This window comes from Giraffa tippelskirchi, chromosome 2 (assembly GCF_054371585.1).
Source record: "Giraffa tippelskirchi isolate mGirTip1 chromosome 2, T2T-mGirTip1v1.2.pri, whole genome shotgun sequence".
Taxonomy (NCBI): Eukaryota; Metazoa; Chordata; class Mammalia; order Artiodactyla; family Giraffidae; genus Giraffa; species Giraffa tippelskirchi.
Genome location: NC_137276.1, coordinates 16,928,456 through 16,954,038, shown reverse-complemented (window position 1 = coordinate 16,954,038; position 25,583 = coordinate 16,928,456). Strand labels below are relative to the sequence as shown.

The window sequence follows — 25,583 nt, the reverse complement described above, 5'->3', positions numbered from 1 at the left end:
TCTGTCAGTGTTGTGTCCTTGGGCTACGTCATTCGTTCAAAAGTCGTTCTCTGCCCCTTTCCTTCCTGTTACAGTATCACAGTTAGTTACATCTGCTTCAGAGTCGTTTATGAGAAAGAGCTAGTGCATAAAAAAGAAACCACCTGGGCCTGCAGTGCTTCTACTTTTGGAATTAAAAGTTGCCTTTTAAATACATTTCTTCCCTTAGACTTCTGTGAATGTTAAACTGCCGCTTAATATGATGTCAAGAAATATTTTGGGGGCATCTACCTGTAAAATGACAGAGCCATTTAATTTTGAGAAAAATGAAAGCAAGCTTCCATCACACGAGTCTTTAAGAAGTCCTGGAGGACATCCTAACCATCCTAATTTCAGGTTGAAAAGCCCAGAGAATGGAAATAAAAAGAACAATTTTTTGCTTTGTGAGCAAACCAAACAGTTTTTGGCTAGTCAGGAAGACAGTTCATTATCTTCACATCCTAACGGTGCCAGTGGAGAAGTGGCTGGATCCAAGGAAGACAGGAAGACATTGCCGACAGGTGAGTACAAACTGCAGGTTTAATACTCACTTGATTCTGATGGTTTCTTAGACTTACTGAAAGCATCTGTAACTACACACCAGGGGCTGATTAACAGAACAACAAAATGGCTCACTTATAGTATTTGCATGTAAATGTTAATTTAGAAAGGAAAACCAGATGCCAAGTAGCTACTTTGGTTACATAATCACAGAAGGATTCATGAGAAAATGTCTACAAATGAACTTCTCTCCCCAACCCCCCACCCAATCCAGAGATACACTAGAAATGTAGAAAGGAAACACTGGCTTTTTATGAATGTTCTAAAGATTGGCCTTAGTCTAGAATTACTATGCAAATTTTGTGCATGTAATAGTTCACAAAGATGTATCTAAGATGATAATTTGTTTCATTTGATTTTTTTTAAAAAATCATTCTTTTAGTCTTAATTCTAAAAATCTACTTTTTAAGGAGGCTGGGGCCTGGTGGAATTTAGCCTCTGTGAATGTATGTAAGGTATGACCTTTTAATATGGTGATGTAGTTCTCAGAGTTTGGCCCTTGGGCCTCTGAAAAACTGAAAGTGTTAGTTGCTCAGTTGTGTCCCACTCTTGGCAACCCCATGGACTGTAGCCCTCCAGGCTCCTCTGTCCTTGGAATGCTCCAGGCAAGAATACTGGACCAGGTAGCCATTCCCTTCTCTTAGGGATCTTCCTGACCCAGGGATTGAAACCAAGCCTCCTGCATTGCAGGCAGATTCTTTACCGTCAGAGGCACCAGGGAAGCCCCTGGGCCTCTGGGGTCACAAGTATTTTCCTAATAATATTAAAACATTATTTGCTCCTCTTCACTGTGCTGACTTTATGCAGGTGGTGCAGAAGCAGAGGTGGGTAATCTCTAACACCTCATTAGCTCACCTTTAGCAGGGGTACCAGCCTGGGTTAGGGGTCATTGTTTTTCATTGTCATGCACTTGGATTTAAGACAAAGCAAGCCAGACATGTCAGTTTTATGTAAGAATGCCCTTGATAAGGCAGTACAAATTTATTAATAAGCCTTGACCCTTGTGTACAGGTATTTTTAGTATTCTGTGTAACAAAATGAGAATTACCCCTAACTTTTGCTGCTTACTGAAGTATGAAAAGCATGTGTGCAATTGTTTGAACTGTAGCAGAATGGAAATTTTGGGGGGAATTTTTCATTTTTGCTTGAAAAGAATGGCAAACTGTGGTCATTCAGACTTAGATATCTGGCAGTCGTTTTCTCAAAAATAGGCAAAGTGAGCCTGTCACTTCAAAGGAAACAGCTGACAGTATTTTGTTGCTGATGATAAAATACAATTTGAAGAAACATGTATCTGCCACTGTAAGCTGGAGAGCTTCCCAGTACTTAGAAGATTTTTCTGCTGAGGTGCACAGTGATATTAACACTGAAGATTTTTTGATATTGTCTGATGAAATGTGTCAACATTTGTAAGATCTGCATAACTCAACATTTTCTTAGTCTTTTACAAAAAACCAATGTGTAGTGTTTTGTAGTCATGCATGGATAAAAATCCATTTAAAGTGCAAGATAAATCAATGGATTCTAATGTAACAGATGAAAAGTTTATTGATAATAGCTTTAGATTCCATAGTGCAACTAACCCTTAAACTACCACTTGAGTTTTGGTGTGAATTAAAGGAAAATATCCAGTTATCTGAGAAGGCCATGAAATACTATTCCTATTTGTAACCTTATATGTGTATGAGGCCAGATTTTCTTCAGGGACTTCAATTAAAGCAACATATAACAACAGATTGGATTCAAAAGCAGATACAAGAATCCAGCTATCATTGGTGAAGCCAAACATTAAAGAGATGTGAAAAAATGTAAAATAACGCCACTCTTCAAACATTTTTTTTTTGCCTTGGAAAATGCAGTTTTTTAAAAAATCATGCAACATGTAATACATTTGTTATTTTTAATAAATATTTTTAAATGTTTAGTTTTAATGTCTACTTCTTAGTTTTAATTTCATTCTTTTTTTTTTGGCCATGCGATGTGGCTTGTAGGACTTGCCAGGGATTGAACTCAGGCCCTCAGCAGTGAGAGCATGGAATTCTAACCACTGGGCTGCCAGGGAATTTCCAGTTTTAATTTCTAATAATGCTAAATATTGATAGATATAAACCATGTAGACAAAAGCTCTTTGAGGTCCTCAGTAATTTATAAGAGGGTAAATAAGTCTGCAGTTCAGAAAGCCTGGTAACTGTTTCCTTTGTGAATGGAGAAAAGTTCACAGTGAGTGGGGTGTACTAGTAGAGGAAATTTCAGACAAATCCTTATTTTCCATTAGGAAAAGTAGGATGTTGCTTATTTATAGTGTGGCTTTAAGGCTATTATGGTATAGCTCTATTTGAATATTACCTAATTATGTTATTGTACATTTTCAGGAATAAAGTAATATTTGACTTTTATTTGGTATTATGTTTTATATCCCCAGGTAACTCTGTGTCACCAGTAAATGTTGGAAATAATTCACCACCCAAAGAAGTAAATAGTGTAAGTTAATGTGGATTTTCTTCTCTTTTGTGTTTCGGGATAAAAGTTTCTAAACATGTTTTTGTATTATGTTAGTAAAGAATTACTCAATTTGCAAGTAATATTCAAGGTCACATTGTTTTATCTTTAGCCTAGTATCTTTTGAAAAAATAAACTTTTTCTGTTTAGGTAATTACAGATTGACATGCAGTTGTAAGAAATAATAGAGATCCTTTGTAGCCTTTACCCAGTGCTCCCTATGGTCACACACTACAGAGCTGCAGTATAATATTACAACCAGGATAATGAAACAATACAGTCAAGATACAGAATATTTCCATCACTCCAAGGATCCCTTCTGCACCTTTTTGAGGTCACATCCATTTCCCTCCTGCCCCCTATACCCCCTTCTTAACCTCTGGCAGCTATTAATCTAATCCATATTTCCAAAATGTCATTTCAAGGATGGGATGCTATACAAACAATATTATACAGTTTGTACCTTTTGGGATTGAATTTTTTTCACTCAGTGTGATTCTCTGAAGATTCACTGCGACTGTTGTTGGTATCAGTAGTGTATTGCTTTTTATTGCTGAGGCCTATTTAATTCTGTGGCCGATTGAAATACATCTGGGCTGTTCCCAGTTTCTGCCTATTATAATTACTACTACTATAAACATTCCTGTGAACATGAGATTTTTGTTTTTGCTTTAGAATAAGTGCCCAGGAGTTCAGTTTCTGGGTCATATAATAGTTGCATATTTAGGTTTTTAAGAAGCTGCCAAAGTGTTCTGCAGAGTGGCTCTACCGTTTTACGTTCCCATCGAGAATATGTGTGACCCAGATTCTCTGCATCCAGCATCCTCTCCAGTGTTTGCTAGTGTTAGTATTTTTAGTTTCCCTGTTTTCACATTTGTCTGCTGATGGCTCATTGTGATCTTAATTTGTTTCCCTGATGGCTAAGGATAAACATCTTTTCATGTGCTTATTTTACGGAGAAGGCAGTGTCACCCCACTCCAGTACTCTAGCCTGGAAAATCCCACGGAAGGAGAAGCCTGGCAGGCTGCAGTCCATGGACTCGCTAAGAGTCGGACACGACTGAGTGACTTCACTTTCACTTTTCACTTTGATGCACTGGAGAAGGAAAGGGCAACCCACTCCAGTGTTCTTGCCTGGAGAATCCAGGGGATGGGGGACTGTGGTGGGCTGCCGTCTATGGGGTTGCACAGAGTCGGACACTGAAGCGACTTAGGAGCAGCAGCAGCAGCAGCAGCTAGACTAATTTGTGTGAGTCTGTTCTGGATTCGCTGTTCTTTTCTGCTGCTCTCTGGGTCTTTTCCCTGCATCAGTACCACACAGTACTGGAGCTGTGATAGATAGTCATGAAGCTGGGTACAGTGATTCCTCCCATTTTATCTTTCATCTTTCAAAATAGTTTTATTTAGTCTTGTTTCTTTTCTTTCCAGTCTACATTTTGGAGTACTCTAGTTTGTAACTAGGAGAAGGCAATGGCAACCCACTCCAGTACTCTGCCTGGAAAATCCCATGGACAGAGGAGCCTGGTAGGCTGCAGTCCATGGGGTCGCGAAGAGTCGGACCCGACTGAGTGGCTTCACTTTTACTTTTCACTTTCATGCATTGGAGAAGGAAATGGCAACCCACTCCAGTGTTCTTGCCTGGAGAATCCCAGGGACAGGGGAGCCTGGTGGGCTGCCGTCTATGGGGTCGCACAGAGTCGGACACGACTGAAGCGACTTAGCAGTAGCAGCAGCAGTTTGTAACTAGAAAAAAATCTTGCTGGAATTTTGATAGAATTGCATTAAGCCTGTATATCAATTTGAGAATTATTGCCACCTTTGCTGGGTTGGGGCTTCCCTTGTGGCTCAGCTCGTAAAGAATCTGCCTGCAATCTAGACAGCATATTTAAAAGCAGAGACGTTACTTTGCCAACAAAGGTCCGTCTAGTCAAAGCTATGGTTTTTCCAGTAGTCATGTATGGATGTGACAGTTGGACTATAAAGAAAGCTGAGCACCGAAGAATTGATGCTTTTGAACTATGGTGTTGGAAAAGACTGTTGAGAGTCCCTTGGACTGCAAGGAGATCCAACCAGTCCATCCTAAAGGAAATCAGTCCTGAATATTCATTGGAAGGACTGATGCTGAAGCTGAAACTCCAATCCTTTGGCCACCTGATGCAAAGACCTGACTCATTTGAAAAGACCCTGATGCTGGGAAAAATTAAAGGTGGGAGGAGAAGGGGATGATAGAGGATGAGATGGTTGGATGGCATCACCAACTCAGTGGACATGAGTTTGAGTAACTCTGGGAGTTGGTGATGGACAGGGAAGCCTGGCGTGCTGCAGTCCATGGGGTTGCAAAGAGTCGGACACGATTGAGCAACTGAACTGAACTGAACTTGCTGGGTTGAATCTTCTAATTAATACAATCTGTCTTACAATTCATTTAGATGTTCTTTGATTTCTTTCACTGCGGTTTTCAGTTTATAAAGCTGTGCGTGTTCTGTTAGATTTACACCTAAGTGTTTTTTTTTTTTTTGAATAAATGCTATTATACATTTTATTTCCATGTGTCTTCATTTTCATTGCTAATATGTAAAAAATATGGTTGATTTTGCATGTTTATCTTGTATCCTGTGACTCTCCAGGAGTCACTTATTCTAGGAATTTTTTTTGTAGATTGCTTGAGATTTTCTACATAGATAATATGTGTAGATTGCTTGAGATTTTCTACATAGATAATTATATCATCTGCAAATAAAAGACAGTTTTATTTCTTCCTTTTTAAAATATATGTTTTTTATTTCCTTTTCTTGCCTTATTGTGTGAGCTAAAACTCTAGCACTGTGTTAATAGTGGTAAGAGTGGATATCTTTGGTTCCAAGCTTACAGGGAAAGCATTGAGTCTTTGCACTGTTGAGAATGTAGAGGATTTTTGTAGATGACCTTTATCAAGTTGATGACATTTTCTCTCTTCCTACTTTACTGAGAGCTTTCTTTTTATCATGAATGCTGCTGCTGCTGCTAAGTCGCTTCTGTCATGTCCGACTCTGTGCGACCTCATAGACGGCAGCCCAGCAGGCTCCCCCGTCCCTGGGATTCTCCAGGCAAGAACACTGGAGTGGGTTGCCATTTCCTTCTCCAATGCATGAAGGTGAAAAATGAAAGTGAAGTCGCTCAGTCATGTCTGACTCTTAGCAACCCCATGGACTACAGCCTACCAGGCTCGTCTGTCCATGAATAGGTATTGAATTTTTCAAATGCTTTTTCTTCATTCATTGATACTGTTGTGATTCTTTTCCCCTTTAGCTTGTTAATTTGGTAGATTACATTGATTTTTTTTTTCAGTTTAACTAGTCTCGTATCTCTGGAATAAACACCACTTGGTCATGATGTATAATTATTTTTTATATATTACTGAATTATATTTAGTGTTGCTTTGAATAAGGATTTTTGTATCCATTTTCATGAGTTTTGTCTGTAATTTTCTCTTTTTTATTGTCTTTGTATAGCTTGAGTGTCAACATAATACTAGTTTTTTGGGATAGAGATTGTATAGAATCAGTATAAATTCTTTAAACATTTGGTGGTCTCCAATAGTAAAAGCCATTTGGGCTTGAAGATTTCTTTTTTGGGAGTTTTAAAATTATTCATTTTTCTTAATATTTATAGGGTTATTCAAATTATCTATTTCATATTATGATGATTCGTGACTTTTCAGGAATTGGTCCATTTTGCCACATTGTGAAATTTATGTAGAGTTGTTTGAAGTGTGTTCCATTATCATCATTGTATCTTCATGGCCTGTAGTAATATATACCTATTTCATTCCTGATATTGATAATTTCTGCCTTTGTTTTCTCCATTGTTAGTCTTGCTGGAGATTTATCAACTTTGTTAATCTTTTCAATGAACTAGGTCTTGTTTGATTTTTTCTCCCGGTTTTATTTTTAATTTCATTGATTTCTACTTTTATCTTTTTTTTTTAAGTGCTATATATTACTGTTTATTTATTCAACTGATAAACTTGTGTTTTTAATTTTTTTTTTTTTATAAATTTATTTATTTTAGTTGGGGGCTAATTACTTTACAATATTGTAATAGTTTTTGCCATACATTGACATGAATCAGCCATGGGTTTACATGTGTTCCCCTTCCTGGACCCCCCACCCACCTCCCTCCCCATCCCATCCCTCTGGGTCATCCCATTGCCCCATGGGATACATTTGAATCGGTTCTACTGAGATGGATGAAACTGGAGCCCATTATACAGAGTGAAGTAAGCCAGAAAGAAAAACAACAATACAGTATACTAATGCATATATATGGAATTTGAAAGATGGTAACGATAACCCTATATGCGAGACAGAATAAGAGACACAGATGCATAGAACAATTTTATGGACTCTGAGGGAGAAGGTGAGGGTGGGATATTCTGGGAGGATAGCATTGAAACATGTATATTATCATATGTGAAACAGAACACCATTCCATGTTCGATGCATGAGACAAGGGCTCAGGGCTGGGGCTGGAGAGGGTGTGGAGAAAAGGGAACCCTCTTACACTGTTGGTGGGAATGCAAACTAGTACAGCCACTATGGAGAAAAGTGTGGAGATTCCTTTAAAAACTGGGAATAGAACTACCATATGACCCAGCAATCCCACTGCTGGGCATATACACTGAGGAAACCAGAATTGAAAGAGACGCGTGTACCCCAATGTTCATCGCAGCACTGTTTATAATAGCCAGGACATGGAAGCAACCTAGATGTCCATCAGCAGACGAATGGATAAGGAAGCTGTGGTACATATACACAATGGAATATTACTCAGCCATTAAAAAAAAATACATTTGAATCGGTTCTACTTTTATCTTTATTGTTTCCTTCCTTCTGCTTGCTTTGGGCATGTTTTAATCTTATTGTTTAGGTTCTTGAGATGAGAACTTACAGTGTTAATTTAAGACTTGCTTCTTTCCTAATGTGTGACTTTAGTGCTATAAATTTCTGTCTTAGTGATGCATGCATTATTTAGAAGTGTATTGTCTAGTTGCCAAATGTGTGGAGCTTATCTGTTTCATTCTGTTACTGATTTCTAATGTGAGTCCATTGTAGTCGAGGAACACCATTGTCTGTATGATTTATGGCCCAGAATGTGCTCAGCTGGACAAGGATGGGAGTTCAGCTCCCCAATGTCCTTACCGCGTCCCCCACCGTGTCCTCTCTACTTCCGTGGGGTGGAGGGAGGCCTGGAGATGGGAGGATGTGGAGAGACTCCACTCATTCCTGTTGAATGGTGGTGGAAAATCCTGACTGTCCACCAGGCTCCCTCTTAACCACCCCAGTGGTAGTGGTGATGGAGGTAAGAGGGACACTCATTACTGCCAGGAGAAAGTCCAGGCCCCCCTCCACGTGGCCTCTACAGGGAGACCCCACAAGGATGAAGTACTGGCTCCCTGCTTTGTTGGCGTTCTCCCATATCCCTGGGTGGGAGAGAGGGGTACCTCCCTGTGCCCTGGTGCGGGTGGAGGTCTAGGCTCCCCAGTCTACCTTTGCTGCTGCGAATGGGACCACAGTTTTCTCCTGCGGTGATTGTCTAGAGCAGTTACTGATTGAGGTTTTCTGTCTTGCTGGGCCGCCCCTTTCTTGGTCTTTGGCCAGAGAGACAGCAAGCAGGCTTTTTGCCAGGGCTTTTACTGTCTGTGCCTTTGGGTGTTTCAGGCTTCTCCAGTACCCCATTTGGGTCCTTCTTTGGGCCCCAGGGTACCTCGTCTCTCCTCTGCTTTCCTTCAGAGTTGCTGTGTGTTTGTCCATGTAAGTCCAAGGTGTTCATTTGTAATTAATGGCAGGAGTAAGGAAAAGTACATCTACTTAATCTTCTCAGAAGCGAAATCCCAAATCTATATTTATCAAATAAAACAATATTCTTACCAAGTTTTAATACTGCTCTTCTCTTTTCTTCATAGAAGCCTAGCAATCACGTGCCTCCTGCAAAGTCAAAGAAAGTACACAAGTTGGTTGAGAATTCCTTGTCCATAAATAATCCAGCGCTTTTCAACTCCTTAGGACCTCCTCTTCGATCGACAACTTGCCATCGCTGCGGTCTGTTCGGTAAACATATTGCTCTGAGATGCCTGTTGAATTGGGCTTCCCTGATAGCTCAGTTGGTAAAGAATCCGGCTGCAGTGCAGGAGTCCCGGGTTTGATTCTCTGGGTCAGGAAGATCCCCTGGAGAAAGGGATGGGCTACCCACTCCAGTATTCTTAGGCTTCCCTTGTGGCTCAGCTGGTAAAGAATCCACCTGCAATGCAGGAGACCTGGGTTTAATCCCTGGGTCAGGAAGATCCCCTGGAGAAGGGGATGGGCTACCCACTCCAGTATTCTTAGGCTTCCCTTGTGGCTCAGCTGGTAAAGAATCCGCCTGCAATGCAGGAGACCTGGGTTTGATCCCTGGGTTGGGAAGATCCCTTGGAGAAGGGAAAGGCTACCCACTCCAGTATTGCCTGTTAATTATTCCTAATCACATATGAAAAATATTTTTATGTAAAACATAAACAGATGAGTGTATATACATCATATGCCCATTTCTGAGCTTCAGCAGCTGCCAACATTCTACCATTCTTGTTCATCTGTATCTTCCCACTCTTACTGCTTCTTTGCTTGATTATTTTTATACTTTTTTTGAGATATTCAATAAAATATAATATGCACTGAAGTGCACAAACCCATAGCCCTGTCAAAATTAAGATTTCCATCTCCTGAGAAAATTCTCTCCTGTCCCTTCCCAGTCATATACCCGCCCCACCTGAGGCAACCACTGTTGTGTTTTAACCATAATTTAATTTTTCCAGTTACAGAATTTCTCATAAATGGAATCATACATTCTGGACTCTTTCTGTGTGAAGCTTTTTCCATTTAGAAAATATTCCTGAGTTTAATCCATGTTGTTGCATGTACAGTTAATTTTTGTTGTTGTTGCTGTAGCATTTCACTGTGTGATACCACAGTTTGTGTGTCTGTTCTGTTGAACATTTTGCTTGTGTCCAGCTTTTGGCTGTTATGAATAGAGCTCTCCACATTTTTGCATAAATCGTTGTGTGAATGTGGGTTCTCATTTCTTTTGGGTACAGACCTAGGGAGTGGGATTGCTGAGTCAAAGGTAGATATATGCTTCACTTTATAAGAAAAAGTCAAACCATTTTCCAAAGAGGTGTCCCATTTTGCATTTCCTCTGTTGTTGAGTTCTGATTGCTCCACGTCTTTTGTCAACATTTGGTGTTTCCAGTCCTTTTAATTTTATCTCTTCTCGTGGGTGTGTCGTGGTATCTCTCTGTGGTTTTAAGTTTCATTCCCCTCATGATCAGTGATCTCGAGCACTTTTTCTGTGCTTACTGTCTGTTTGGATATTAGCTCCTTTTTTCCTATTTCTTTTAGAGCGGAGGCATTCGAGGTCAGCCTGGTTTTGTGGTTTTGTTTCTTTGTGGGTTTTGTTTTGTTTTTTAGATAGCTTGTTTTCCTCTGGATGCCGATAGCATTTTTTCTTTCAACTTCATTTTAGAAACTTCCTGGGTTTTTCTAGGTGGTTGTCCTTTTGGTTTTTGTTCTGTGCCTTCTTAACAGCACAAGGTGAAAGGTGAACCTCGTCAGACTCTGCTTGCGCACTGATTCCACCACCCCAGATTTTCTGTCTCCTTTGATTGTTCCTTTTCCAGCACATGTTCTGGATTCTACTTTAGGAAAGTCAGTGGTGTTTCCAGTCTGTCCTCCTCATGGTTTTCATCTCGGCACTCCCCTTTTTCTGCAGTTCAAGAGAGCTTTAAAAGTTCAGTCTTAACCCAGAATCATAAGCAGCACAATCCTCTTCACATAGTCTCCTCGATATGATTAATAGAGTGGCATTTGATATGTCTGGTCTTTGAATCTGTTAATATCTGCAATAACACACTGGCGATGTCACGGGCTGTCTTCTATAGGGTCGCTGAGGTGCTCACAGTGCAAGCAGACGTACTACTGCTCCAACATATGCCAGAGAAGGGACTGGGCAGCCCACAAAATTGTGTGCAAACCTGTCCAGCAAAAGTAAGTGTGAGTTTTAAAAATTTCATTAGAGGATATTTTAAAATATGGGTTTTTTTTTTGGTAGTATAGGATCAAATCAGGTAGGCAGGCATGAGTATGTAAACATTGCTTCTTTTTACTTTTTTTTACTGAAGTATAACATAAAATGTACAAATCCAAAGTGAACAGCTGTATAATTTTTGATCCTCAGAACTCTGCTTTACATAACATAGGGATTATTTCCATTTTACAGATAGGAACACTGAGGCTTGGAGAATGGGACTGTCTCCCTTTCATTAGGCGGCTTTTGGCAAAAGCACACCTGTGCACAGAGCAGACCATTGCATAGCCAGCATGGGTTGTATTACCTTGTTACTACTGTGATTCTCTGGAAGAAGCTATTTTGCTCTTTCTGGGTTTTGTGGAGAATTTAACATAGCTGTGGCCCCTACCACAATTATGTTACCATTAATTAGTTTTGCACCATATGTTTTATAATTGGTTGCTTTATTTCAGTTTCCACAAGCTTGAAGATCGTAAATCACCTTTTGAAACAAAGAACATGGAAGTGAAAGATGAGGTATGATATATTTACTCTTTCTTTGCCCTAAGAGCAAATTTTTAATGATGCCCATTATTTCAAAATAAGAAGACTGAAGCTAAATAAAATATTTATGACTTATTTCTCCATTTCACCAGTGTTCTGGTTTTATTTTTTGTTTGTTAAATAAATCTGTACACCCTAGTGATCTTTGGTGACTGTAGGGGGTCTACAAGAATTGTTTATGTCCAGCTGGTATTTTTTTTTTCTAAAAAGGACTTGAGGTGGTGAGCTTGGTTGTAGGCGGAGGACTGAGAGTCCTTTCCCTTTTAACCCCTGTGTGCACGGCTGTCTCACTTTGTGTGCTGGATTCTGATAGACCCTGTTATCTAAAGGAACATTTTTCCTGTTAATACCTTTCTTCCATTTCGGTAACTATGTGAAGTAAATAATTTGTAATCTGGAAAGTATCACTGAATCCAACTCATATTTTATAGATAAATTTTAGTCTTCTCTAGCTGGTCCTGGCTTCTACTTTCAAAAAGAAAACCCATCCCTGTAAAAATGTTAACAAGGGAGAACTTAAAACACTGCCTCCTCCCCTTTTCCCCCCTCCCCTTTTAAAAATAAACTCAGCATTGTTATCACCATCATGGCCTGATTCTTGGGTGATCCCAGTGCTGTGTACTCCTCCTGTGGACAGTTTGTTTTAATGACTCTTGAAGATGTATGTTGTTTCTCTATGCTTTTATTCAAACCTGAGCTGTTTTGACCTTGATTCTAGCAAATACTGGCCATGGTATTTAAAAGGGTGCTTGTAAAGTAACTCACTTATGTGTTTGTTTTTTTTTTCCAAACCAGAGTGACTGTCCTCTCAGTGTTACTAAAGAAAGAGCTATTTGTGCTGATAAAATAATGTTTTCTGATTTGAGAAGCCTTCAACTCAGGAAGACCATGGAAATAAAGGTATTTGCTGTTTAATTTCCACAGACAGAGATCCAAAGCACTACAGATTTTTTCCCTTGTTTCCCGTGTTTAATTTGAGTTTATAAGATAGCTCCAAAATAGTACTGAAATTGATACAAATTGCAGAAACTATCTATAACACTTTTTGTATCTTGTTACAAAGCTTTATAGAATTAACATTTGCTGTATTTCTCAGCAAATTACTACAACTTTTTTGTCTTTGAAAGGGTACAGTTACTGAATTCAAACACCCAGGTGACTTCTATGTGCAGTTATATTCTTCAGAAGTTTTAGAATACATGAACCAACTCTCTGCGAGCTTAAAGGAAACTTATGCAAATAAGGCATACGAAGAAGGTTATGTTCCTGTGAAGGGGGAAATTTGCGTTGCCAAGTACACTGTTGATCAGGTAACCCCTAATGAAATGAATTATTAAATAAGACGTTTTAATTTACTTCGGTTTTATCAGCTCGTCACCAGAGCTCTTAATGATGCGTTAGATGGCTTGAGGTGAGATTCTGGTCACACTGCCGTTTTTCTTCCTCAGTCAGGAGTCCAGGTCTGTTCACTTACTTCATTCATGGCCCAGGCCTCGCCATCTCCTCAACTGCTGGGTGGGTAGGAGTGATTAGGAGTCCTAGAGCTTGAGTTTGTTTGTGTAGCCGAGTCTGCTGGGCTAGAATAGCCTGGGGACTGTGCATACTAAAGCATCTAAAATGGACGAGTTTGGGGAATTCTGAGCCAGATTCTTGGGAAGTTAACTGGTTAATGGAGCATCTCAGAACAGAACAGTAACCTTTCCTTAGCAAGTTCTGTAGATTGATTGAGAGTTTTTAAACCTAAGGTTGTGAAATGCTGTTTTGAAGCAGAATGCTGTCATATTTCACTTTCAGACCTGGAACAGAGTAATAATTCAAGATGTTGATCTGCTGCAGAAGGTGGCACAAGTCTTATATATTGATTATGGAAATGAAGAAATAATCCCAGTAAACAGAATTCACCAACTAAACAGGAAAATTGACTTGTTTCCTCCTTGTGTGAGTCTCTCTTACTTTCTAAATTCCTACTAGTGTCCCAAAGAAGCTGTTTTTAATGGACACAGTATTTGCATGTTCTTTCGCCATGGTTATTATGAAAAAGTACCAATTGGTATATCTTTTACTATGTAGAGAAATACTAATGGACTTTCTTGGCTCCACTTTAGTAGGCCTTACTTAAAGTACTGTTACAGGTGAGAAACTTGGCATTTTTAGGGATACTTTATCAGTATGCTCTTTAGAAGCAATCATTTCTATATTTATTACATTATTTGAAAGTGACTGGAATCTATGTGTAATTGAGGGATAATTACTGTCTTTTCATGGATTTCTCAAGCTTCAAGTCCCAAAAGGTAAAATGTTGTGGATATCAAGAGGGACAAATAGTTATTCATAAAATTGTTTATCAGGTTAGTACTTGAAGATTTTTGATAAATCTTCAGCATGAAATATATTGTTCTTAAAAAAAATCTTTACATAATTAGAAAAAAGTCATTTTCAAATACTGATCTCTAGTACCTTGTATAAAATCTTTCAGGCCATAAGATGCTTTGTGGCCAGTGTTATCCCGGCAGAGGGGAATTGGAGCAATGATTGTATCAAAACTATTAAATCGCTGTTAATGGATCAGTACTGCTCTTTAAAGATATTGGACATCTTAAAAGAGGAAGGGGTTACCTTTGCTGTGGATGTTATGATGACAAGTTCAGGTAAGATCTGACTCTTTCTTTTTAAGTGGAGCCCTTAATGTTACACAGAGAAGAAATAGAAACATGAAGTGAGACCAAGGAAGCCCTAGTCTGGAGTCATTTAGATTGTGATGGAAAATACAGCCTTGGCTCTGCTGTTGCAGTTGGCAGTTTATCAGAGACAAAGCATGAGTTTATAGAATTGAGTATATTAAGAGCTAGATGTAGACTTAGTATGGGAAAACTGTATCATCTTTTTTATACAGCTACTGTTATATTTATTCCTAATTTCTACTCATTTACTGGGAAAATTCAGGCATTTCTCTCTGGATTTGTCCATCCTCACCATCAGTGCTTTTTCACAGAACTGGATTTGGTTAGCATGGTTGTTGTTTAATCGCTAAGTCATGTCTGACTCTTCTGCGACCCCATGAACTGTAGCCCACCAGGCCCCTCTGCTGAGTCAGGGAAGATCTCCTAGAGAAGGAAATGGCAACCCACTGCAGTATTCTTGCCTGGAAAATCCCACGGACAGAGGAGCCTGGCAGGCTATAGTCCATAGGGTCACAGAGAGTCTGCCATGACTTAGTAACTAAACAACAACAACAAGAATTAAGTTGGAGAAATGGAAGCAGTTTGAGATCCTGTTCTTCCTTTACGGCTTTGTACATACTTTAAAAGTGACTTCTTATATTCCCTTTATGTGCTTTTAATTGCCTCTTGATTTCCAAGGTATTATTACTCTTCTACTGTTTGAGACCCATTGTTGGTTGGTTACTTGGTAGAAAATTCAATTCACCCTTTTGTGAAATTAAGTATAAGATTTGTATGTTTTGTTTCTTTGCTGTGTGTGTTTCATGTTGCGACTTGAGCTTTTGAATACTGTTGATATTTCTCAACCATACTTTAAATCTGAGATGAAGTAGTCTTATGTCCTAAATTTATTTTTTCTTGTAAATGCTGATTGTTCTAAGCATGCCAGTGAGGTGGTAGCTAAATCTTTCATGTTAGTCATAATTTTTAAGTGAAATATTTTTATTAAGTTTTTTGTCAAGTAATGATGGGATTTTTGCCTCAGTTTTTAAAGCTGAGCATTAATAAACTTATGTTTTTCACATAGAAGCTGAACTAGTAAAAAAAGTAGGCCAGTGTGCGAATACTTATAATCTCTAAATCATGTGATTATGATGCATTTGTTTTGTATTTATTCTCTTCCTCTAATACTTGGTACATCTCAATGGAAATATGTTTTCTGAATCACTTTTAGGAAAATTCTTAGACCATGTGCTCATAGAAATGGGATATGGTTTGAAACCTAAGCTTCAGAATTCTAAGAACCAAAGTACAGATTCAAGTGAGTATACAGATTTAATACTGAGCGGTATAGTGATTTTAGTTATTGAAGAATATATTCTCTACTAAATGAAAAAGGCACAACTATCACACTGTCAGATTTAATGGAAATGGTAACCATTCTGTAAACTTTACAGAAGAAAAATGATACTTTTGAATTTAGTAGTATATTATTTCCTTATTTCTAATCAGTCTTCCCTGCTTGTTTTCCTTCCCTCTCCTATCAGCTAATTCTCCATTTTATAATTACCAGAGATTACAAAATAATAAACATCACAACACTTTGAGTTGAGGGATCTTTAGCTAACATTTCCTTAGTTTGATTTGTTTTTCCTCCTTCCTTCGCATTCTGGCAACAATAAATAGGGCTATAACATTCTCTTCTGGTAGGGTGGTATTTCTTCTTAAATTTTCCACTTATTTAATTGTGTAGTTTTCATTTAATCTAACAAGAAAACCATGAAGTTTTGCTGTTAGCATTTTATTTTCTCTTTGCCTAGCCTTATGTATTGCTTTTTGTAGTCTGCTTTCTCCTTTTTTTCTTTTTGCTCTTTTTCCGATTACTTTAGATGTAGATGCACTTTATTTTCTATTTCTCATTCTTTCAGAGATGATTGCCAGATTAACGATGCTGTGATGGGACACATCCTGTCACAGAGAAACTTTCAGTTCATTTCAGTTCAGTCGCTCAGCCGTGTCCGACTCTTTGCGGCCCCATGAATCACAGCACGTCAGGCCTCCCTGTCCATCACCAACTCCCGGAGTCCACCCAAACCCATGTCCATCGAGTCGATGATGCCATCCAACCATCTCATCCTTTGTCATCCCCTTCTCCTCCTGCCCTCAGTCTTTCCCAGCATCAAGGTCTTTTCAAATGAGTCAGCTCTCCGCATCAGGTGGCCAAAGGATTGGAGTTTCAGCTTCAACATCAGTCCTACCAATGAACACCCAGGACTGATCTCCTTTAGGATGGACGGGTTGGATCTCCTTGCAGTCCAAGGGACTCTCAAGAGTCTTCTCCAACACCACAGTTCAAAAGCATCAATACTTCAGCACTCAGCTTTCTTTATAGTCCAATTCTCACATCCATACATGACCACTGGAAAAACCATAGCCTCGACTAGATGGACCTTTGTTGGCAAAGTAACGTCTCTACTTTTTAATATGCTGTCTAGGTTGGTCATAACTTTCCTTCCAAGGAGTAAGCGTCTTTTAATTTCATTGCTGCAATCACCATCTGCAGTGATTTTGGAGCCCAGAAAAATAAAGTCAGCCACTGTTTACCCATCTATTTGCCATGAAGTGATGGGACCGGATGCCATGATCTTAGTTTTCTGGATGTTGAGCTTTAAGCCAACTTTTTTACTCTCCTCTTTCACTTTCATCAAGAGGCTCTTTAGTTCTTCCCTTTCTGCCATAAGGGTGGTGTCATTTGCATAGCTGAGGTTATTGATATTTCTCCTGGCAATCTTGATTCCAGCTTGTGCTTCCTCCAGTCCAGCGTTTCTCATGATGTACTCTGCATATAAGTTAAATAAGCAGGGTGACAATATACAGCCTTGACATACTCCTTTTCCTATTTGGAACCAGTCTGTTGTTCCATGTCCAGTTCTAACTGTTGCTTCCTGACCTGCATACAGGTTTCTCAAGAGGCAGGTCAGGTGGTCTGGTATGCCCATCTCTTTCAGAATTTTCCACAGTTTATTGTGATCCACACAGTCAAAGGCTTTGGCATAGTCAATAAAGCAGAGGTAGAGAAGGAAATGGCAACCCACTCCAGTATTCTTGCCTGGAGAATCCCAGAGACGGGGGAGCCTGATGGGCTGCCGTCTGTGGGGTCGCACAGAGTCGGACACGACTGAAGCGACTTGGCGGCAGCAGCAGCAGCAGATGTTTTTTTGGAACTCTCTTGCTTTTTCGATGATCCAGTGGATGTTGGCAATTTGATCTCTGGTTCCTCTGCCTTTTCTAAAACTAGCTTGAACATCTGGAAGTTCACGGTTCACGTATTGCTGAAGCCTGGCTTGGAGAATTTTAAGCATTACTTTACTAGTGTGTGAGATGAGTGCAATTGTGTGGTAGTTTGAACATTCTTTGGCATTGCCTTTCTTTGGGATTGGAATGAAAACTGACCTTTTCCAGTCCTGTGGCCACTGCTGAGTTTTTCAAATTTGCTGGCATATTGAGTGCAGCACTTTCCCAACATCATCTTTTAGTATTTGAAATAGCTCCACTGGAATTCCATCACCTCCACTAGCTTTGTTCATAGTGATGCTTTCTAAGGCCCACTTGACTTCACACTCCAGGATGTCTGGCTCTAGCTGAGTGTGAGTGATCACACCATTGTGATTATTTGGGTCGTGAAGACCTTTTTTGTACAGTTCTTCTGTGTATTCTTGCCACCTCGTCTTAATATCTTCTGTTTCTGTTAGGTCCCTACCATTTCTGTCCTTTATTAAGCCCATCTTTGCATGAAATGTTCCCTTGGTATTTCTAATTTTCTTGAAGAGATCTCTAGTCTTTCCCATTCTGTTGTTTTCCTCTATTTCTTTGCAGTGGTCACTGAGGAAGGCTTTCTTATCTCTCCTTGCTATTCTCTGGAACTCTGCATTCAAATGGGTATATCTTTCCTTTTCTCCTTTGCTTTTCCCATCCCGTCTTTTCACAACTATTTGTAAGGCCTCCTCAGGCAGCCATTTTGCTTTTTTACATTTCTTTTTCTTGGGGATGGTCTTGATTCCTGTCTCCTGTACAATGTTACGAACCTCCATCCATAGTTCATAAGGCACTCTGTCTATCAGATCTAGTCCCTTAAATCTATTTCTCACTTCCACTGTGTAGTCATAAGGGATTTGATTTAGGTCATACCTGAATGGTCTAGTGGTTTTCTCCACTTTCTTCAATTTCAGTCTGAATTTGGCAATAAGGAATTCATGATCCAAGCCACAGTCAGCTCCCGGTCTTAAATCTTAAATCCACTTTATCTCTCAGCTCACATCTCTTATCCTGTATAATTGGTTGCTAGATCTTTATTCATTCTTCTTCCTAAATAGCATTTGTATATTTCTTCATTTTCCCTTTCTTTCTTAAAATCTTTTTTTTTTTTTTCCTTACCATTTTTCTGGTTCAGGAGTCTTTATCATTCATGGATCATTGCAACAGCCTTCCAATTTATCTCTTGTCTCCTGTCTGTATTCTTATAGTACTGCCTATATGAAATCCCTGAAACGTAAATCTTGGTATGACAGCCCTGCTAAAAACCTGTCAGTAGTCTTTTGCCATCTGGAGGCGAAAACCCAATACTTCATGGTCTAAAAGTAGTCATGGTTGAAACTATAAATGATGGTGGTGTCTTAGGGAGAGGGTAAAGCGAGGGAGATGAACCTGGGCTTACGATACCAAGGGAGAAGCTGTGATGGGAGAGGTGGAGAGAGAACGTGGAGAATGTGGCCAGAATAACAGAAAAGTCAGCCTTCTGAGCAAGAGTCACCAGCAGTAACAGATGCTGCCAAGGGGTCCAGGGGAAGGAACAAAAGCCGCCCAGCAGAATACCTGTGGGCAGTGCAGGCCCAGAGGGAAGAGGTTGTCAAATGACTGGTAGCAGAAGCACAGGGTATGTACTGGGGGCCCTGGGGAGGGCACCTGACCCAGATTTGGAGGGAAGCCTTTCGCAGTGACGTCATACTGAGCAGGAAAGACTCAAGTTGTTGGGAGATCTGGGGGTACGTTCTGGAAAAAGGACCAGCGTGTAGTGAGGGCTAGAGGTGTGAAAGAGCACAGGGAGGCCTGAAAAACCGGGAAATGGGATTACGGAAACCAGAATGGCTTATCTCTCTGTTTTCTGATAAGGTGATCTTGAAGATGTCAGAAAAATGATGGCTGAAAACAAAATTGTTGTGGACAGAACTGACTTAATCCCCAAAATGTTGACTCTGAATGTAGGTGATGAGTTTTGTGGCGTGGTCGCCCACGTTCAGACTCCAGAAGACTTCTTTTGTCAACAGCTACAAAGTGGGCGTAAGTAAATCTTGCTCGGTGCTGTCAATATAACATACTCCGTCCAGAGACTCTGCCTCCAGATGTGCAGGTAACATGTAGACTTGCGTTTCTGTGGTTTAAGATGTGGTCTTTGTCTCCAGGTAAGCTTGCTGAGCTTCAGAGGTCGCTTGGTGAGTACTGCAGCCAGGTACCTCCGCGCTCGGATTTCTATCCCACCATTGGTGACATCTGCTGTGCTCAGTTCTCCGGTAAGGAGAAGGGAGTGGTGATAAATTTTCTACTTACAGTCAGGTACCAACAAATGAAAGATTGAGGGCAGGAGGAGAAAGAGACGACAGAGGATGAGACGGTTGGATGGCATCACCGACTCGATGAGTCTGAGCAAGCTCTGTGAGTTGGTGATGGACAGGGAAGCCTGGCGTGCTTCAGTCGACGGGGTCGCAGAGAGTTGGACATGACTGGAGCGACGAAACTGAACTGAACCAACAAATAAAACAGAATCTCGGGTTTGCATTAGATGGCTGCATTTGAAGTTTGTCCTGCACCAAGTTTTAAATACATCCAATTAAGCAGAATCAAAGTGGGTGAGGGAGGAAGCCTGTGAACAGGCTTTGAGGGTGTGGTGGTGCAAGAGGTTTTTATCTCATCAACTCTTTAGTTCAGGAGACTGGTACAGGTACTTGTTTATGTCGTTTGGGAATGCAGAACCGCCCAGAGTTGTGTCTTGGCCCAGGAAGAGGGTCTGGAGGCCCAGCCTCTGTAGCTCCTCAGATGATGACCCTGTGATGACCAGGTTCAGTCATCTGCTGAAGGGCAGTCCAGCGGCCCTTCCGAAAGGGGAGATACAAGTAGGCCTGCAGTAAATCTATGGCTTGGTTGATGGAGTCTGGTTGACTCATACTGTCAGGTATTGTACAGATGATCAAGACTTCATGGATTCACTCACATGACCAGGACATCTTCACGGTCCTAATGAGTTAACTGTCTACTAGGGAGACAAAGCATGGAAGTAAATAGCGATGGCAGCATGCAACTTAAGTGGGCTGGTAAGGGCTGAATCAAAGTGACATTTTAGGAGTTGAAAGCTGCTGATAGGCAAAAGTAGCAGTGTTGAATAAGCATACATTGTTCAGTTAAGCTTGATGTTACATGAAAAGCGAGTCTACTTTAAATGACCATCTAAATTGGGGAGGGAAGGTTTTTGTTTATATCTACATTAGAAAAACATTTCCAATGAGTCAGTGAGTCTCTTCTATTTTCAGAGGATGACCAGTGGTACCGTGCCTCTGTTCTGGCTTATGCTTCTGAAGAATCTGTACTGGTCGGATATGTAGACTATGGAAACTTTGAGATCCTTAGCTTGACAAGACTTTGCCCCATAACTCCCAAGTTGCTGGAATTGCCAATGCAAGCTATAAAGTGTGTGCTGGCAGGTATGTGATTTTTATGGTTCTCATATTCTTAAAATACTGAAACCTAAAGTAAGAGCATTGGAATTAAACCAGTGATCAAGGAATACGTTTAGATACAACTTACCTTAGTACAAAAATAATCCTTAATAAAACATTTGGAAAAAAAATAAATAAATAAAACATTTGGGAAATACAGGGGACTTTTTTGCTATCTGTGCTGTGCTTAGTTGCTCAGTTGTGTCTGACTCTTTGGGACCTGATGGACTGTAGGCCACCAGGCTCCTCTGTCCATGGGGATTCTCTAGGCAGGAATATTGCAGTGGGTTGCCATGCCCTCCTCCAGGGGATCTTCCCAACCCAGGGACTGAACCCAGGTCTCCCACATTGCAGGTGGATTCTTTACCATCTGAGCCACAAGGGAAGCCCTTGCTATCTATAATAAAATAAAATTGAATCTACCTGTGTTTATGAAATTGATTATTCTTTCCTTATTTATAGATCTTGCATTTTAATATAACCACAGCAGTCTGTCAGTTGCGTGTATTAGGGGGAAACCTGCTTTTAAATTCTACTGTTCATGGAAGCTTTCGGGTGAGAATACTGGAGTAGGTTGCCATTTCCTTCCATGGGGATCTTCTTGACCCAGGGATCTCAGGTGGTAAAGAATCTGCCTGTAATGTGGGAAACTTGGGTTTGATCCTTGGGTCAGGAAGATTTCTCTGGAGAAGGAAATGGCAACGCACTCCACTATTCTTGCTTGAAGAATTCCACGGACAGAGGAGCCTGGTGGGCTACAGTCTGTAGAGTAGTAAAAGAGTCAGACATGACTGAGCGATTTTTACTTTCACTGCTTTTAAAAACAATAAGAACATGAATGATCGTATGCTTAGAAATTACTGTACATGTAATGTGTCCCTCTAGGAGCAGGAGCTTCTTTCCAGCTTAAAAGATTGGCTTCTACAACTTTGATTCAAAGTACCATAATTTAACTAGTATCCGCTTATCAGAAGGATATTTCCAAGTTTTGGTAGTAGCAGTGTTCTCTTAACTACATTTCACAACCTATCCAAGATCATTTTGTTAGGAAGAGGTGCAGGCTGCTATGTACAAATTAAATAAGCTGTATGGATATATAGTACAGGACAGAGAATATAGCCAATATTTTATAATAACTTTGGAGTATAAAAATACTGAATAACTGTGTTGTACACCTGAAACTTATACAGTACTGTAAATCAAATATACCTCAATTTAAAAATTAATTTTTTAGGACGATCACTTCTTTGGGGTAGGTTGTAAAATATAGTTATATTGCAAAATGCCTCCTTAGGTGGAATGGAGGTGTCGGAGGTCTGCTGCTTTTCGTGTCTGTGTACCTGTTTTGATAGTTCTCTGGAAAAGGTGGAACTTCTTTACACGCTGCCAGAAACGTAGGAGGGAGTCAGTTCCTTCACTCATCAGTGCGCCAAATAGATACTTCTGTGTTATTTCATCTTGGCCAGTTTTGATAAACTAAAACATTTTAGTCTGTTTCATTGCAAGAGAGATTGGACGTTTTCTCGTAAGTTACTTGGCTCTTAGTTTTATGAAATGACTGCATAACGTTAGGGTTGTTGAATCTGTAAGTGCCCTTTCAGTAAATACTATAGATGTTTCATACATCAGTGTTAGTGACCGGGGTTTCTTCCTGGATTGTTTTATACTTTTGTTTATGATTTTCTTAACCTTATTGAGCTATGATTTATATACCATAAAAGTCACTGTTTTAGGTGTATAATTCAATGATTTTTAGTAAATTTATCGAGTTGCACCACCATCTCTATAATCCAGTTTTGGAACATTTCCATCACCCCACTGAGATCTCTTATGCCCATTTGTAGTTAATCCTAGCTTCCCAGGCAACCACTAGTCTACTTTCTGTCTTCTAGGTTTGCCTCTTGGGACGTTTCATATCGATGGATTTATGATGGTTTGTTTACATAGAAATATAGAAGCTTTTTACAGACTTTGCTTTCATTTTCGTGTCTAGAAAATCCTTCTCCAGTGGACTTTCTGGTTCCAGTGTTTGTCATAGATTCATTACGGTTAACTTGGTGGAAATTAGGAGCTAAATTTCTAGATGGTTGCGATAAGAAGTATTTGAACATTGTTTCAAAAATTCTTTGTTAGGAGTAAAGCCATCATTAGGAATTTGGACTCCAGAAGCTGTTTGTCTGATGAAGAAAATTGTACAGAACAAAATTATCACAGTGAATGTGGTGGACAAGTTGGAAAACAGTTCCCTGGTGGAACTTATAGACCGATCTGTGACGCCCCACATCAGTGTCACCAAAGCGCTCCTCAATGCAGGCTTTGCTGTGGAGGACAAGGGGCTAGTGACAGATAAGCCCAGTGACATGAAAGAAGCCAGTGGTAAGTAAATCGTCCACCAGATAATGTCCATGTTGGAGTTCAGATGGCTCTGTGAATGTGTGTGTTTTCATACTTTTAAAAAGAATTGACGTTGAGTACCTTTTGTTTTTTTAAAGCAACCATTCATCCAGAGAGTGTGTTTGGGTCACTGGCAGCTGAAGATTGATCAGAAATGTGAATTTGAAATTTGAAATTAAGTGAGATAGCAATGGTTAATTCTGAGATTAATTAACTTTCCTGTAAAGTCACTAAGAAAGTCATTGGAAGTTCTGTTCTTCGAAAGCAGGTACTTCCTGCCTTCGACCCACCACTCTGGCCGTTTGTTTAGCAAAATGTCCATTTATTTTCACAGTTTCCTTGGGTATAGAAGCAAAAGTCAATCCACTGGAGTGGACATGGGTTGAACTTGCTGTTGATCAAACAGTAGATGTTGTGGTCTGTGTGATTGATAGTCCTGGAGAATTTTACTGCCATGTGCTTAAAGGGGATGATGGTAAGTTGACTCTTAACTTATTTATGATACATTGTCATAGATAATAAATCAAGAAAAGTTTGTGATTGGGTGGTGATACTGTTCCCTCTCCAGTAAGGGCCAAATGGGTATTTGTATTTCCAAGATAGATTTACAAGAATACTGAAGTGAGTTGCCATTCCCTTCTCCAGGGGATATTCCCGACCCAGGGATCGAACCTGGATCTCCTGCATTGCAGGCAGATTCTTTACCATCTGAGCTACCAGGGAAGCCCGATGGTTATACTTGGTTGCCTTTTATTCTGTTGTAAGCCATGATTTCTCTTTTCAATAGTGTCTCTTTTTAAACCAATTTAGGTTTCACAGAATGTCTCCTAAATTTATTTTTGAAAAAACTTAATTGTTGACTTCATTTAAGTATAATGTACACATACAGAAGTGCACAGTTAAGAGTGATGTGTGTGTTTGGGCTCTGGAGAGGGTGCCCTTGAGGTCAGACAGGCCAGTTCCCTCCGCAGCGTGTGAAAATGCCCTCTCCCACACCATTTCCAACAGTGTGTCCTTAAATTTTCTTATTTCGACTGATCTGAAAGGGGACGGTTCTAACTTGATGCGGTTTAATTTCCATTTCTGTGAATGGGCCTTTGCCACATGTTTAAAAGATATTTTCCTTTTACTTTGTATAGTGTTCAGATGGCTTTTTAAAGTTCTCCATGGCCCATGTCTTTCTAAGCACATCTCGGGTGTTTTTCTTCAGTGGCTCACCTTTCCACTCTTCTCTGCCAAACCACTCCCAACGAGTGTATTTGCTGCTTAATTTGGTCCTCTGCCTCAGAGCTGTTTCTTTTTCTGGAATGCCCTCTCCTTTTCTAGCCCTCTCCTTTCAAATTTCTCTATGAGACCTTTGGTGCACAGAGCCCACCTCTCTGAATTTCCTTAGCAGACACTGTCTGCACCACCCATTTAGTGGTGGTTCATATATACTCCTTCAGGACAGCTTGTTTGTAACTTCGTTTCTGTGCAGGCTTGTCCGTCGTTTCCTGGTATACACGCAAAAGCCCATGCTCTAGCGTACTGACAGTGATGCCATCATTGTGGCTCCGTGCCCAGTAAATTGTTGGTATGAGGTTTACCGAGAATATTAACTGTTAACTAAATGATGACTGACTTGCCCAAGTTCTTAATAAGCAAAAGGGAAAGGCATTTGGTGTACTTTATAATTGTCTGGAGATGTACCTGGATTTTTATGATCAAAACACTTTCCAGCTTTAAAGGAAAGTCTGCTACTCAGCATGTTTTAAAAATGTTAAATGCCGTATGCATGTTGTGCTTTCAGCCCTAAAGGAACTCAATGATTTGAACAACTTACTAGCAGAATATTGCCAGCAGAAGTTGCCTAATGATTTTAAGGCAGAAATAGGGCAGCCTTGTTGTGCTTTCTTTGTAGGTAAGTTGCAGTTGGCACAATCTTGACTGTATTAGAATCTTTTTTTCTTGACATTCAAACCTCACTTTTAGTGTGTATTTTCTTCCTGTTTAGGCAGATATTTTTCATAATCAAAATTAAATGAATGCTTAAGATCTTATG

The 25,583-nt window shown here is 39.9% G+C and overlaps 1 protein-coding gene across 19 annotated transcripts in view; it reads left to right on the top strand.

The window, feature by feature from the left end:
* The window catches only part of TDRD1 (tudor domain containing 1), a 53,271-nt gene that overhangs the window by 8,145 nt on the left and 19,543 nt on the right, over positions 1 to 25,583 (top strand). For 5 of the 19 annotated variants that reach the window (XM_081538172.1, XM_081538270.1, XM_081538224.1 and 2 more), the window contains exons 2-17: positions 209 to 539; positions 3,002 to 3,060; positions 9,023 to 9,167; positions 11,030 to 11,135; positions 11,631 to 11,694; positions 12,517 to 12,621; positions 12,849 to 13,031; positions 13,516 to 13,659; positions 14,198 to 14,369; positions 15,616 to 15,702; positions 19,551 to 19,718; positions 19,841 to 19,948; positions 20,963 to 21,133; positions 23,282 to 23,524; positions 23,877 to 24,017; positions 25,332 to 25,442. In XM_081538172.1, the coding sequence (XP_081394298.1) occupies positions 209 to 539; positions 3,002 to 3,060; positions 9,023 to 9,167; positions 11,030 to 11,135; positions 11,631 to 11,694; positions 12,517 to 12,621; positions 12,849 to 13,031; positions 13,516 to 13,659; positions 14,198 to 14,369; positions 15,616 to 15,702; positions 19,551 to 19,718; positions 19,841 to 19,948; positions 20,963 to 21,133; positions 23,282 to 23,524; positions 23,877 to 24,017; positions 25,332 to 25,442 (2,338 nt within the window). Of the gene's footprint in view, positions 1 to 208; positions 540 to 3,001; positions 3,061 to 9,022; positions 9,168 to 11,029; positions 11,199 to 11,590; positions 11,695 to 12,516; positions 12,622 to 12,848; positions 13,032 to 13,515; positions 13,660 to 14,197; positions 14,370 to 15,615; positions 15,703 to 19,550; positions 19,719 to 19,840; positions 19,949 to 20,962; positions 21,134 to 23,281; positions 23,525 to 23,876; positions 24,018 to 25,331; positions 25,443 to 25,583 lie in introns of all 19 variants that reach the window. The other 14 variants (XM_081538181.1, XM_081538258.1, XM_081538263.1 and 11 more) reach the window with 6 other exon arrangements.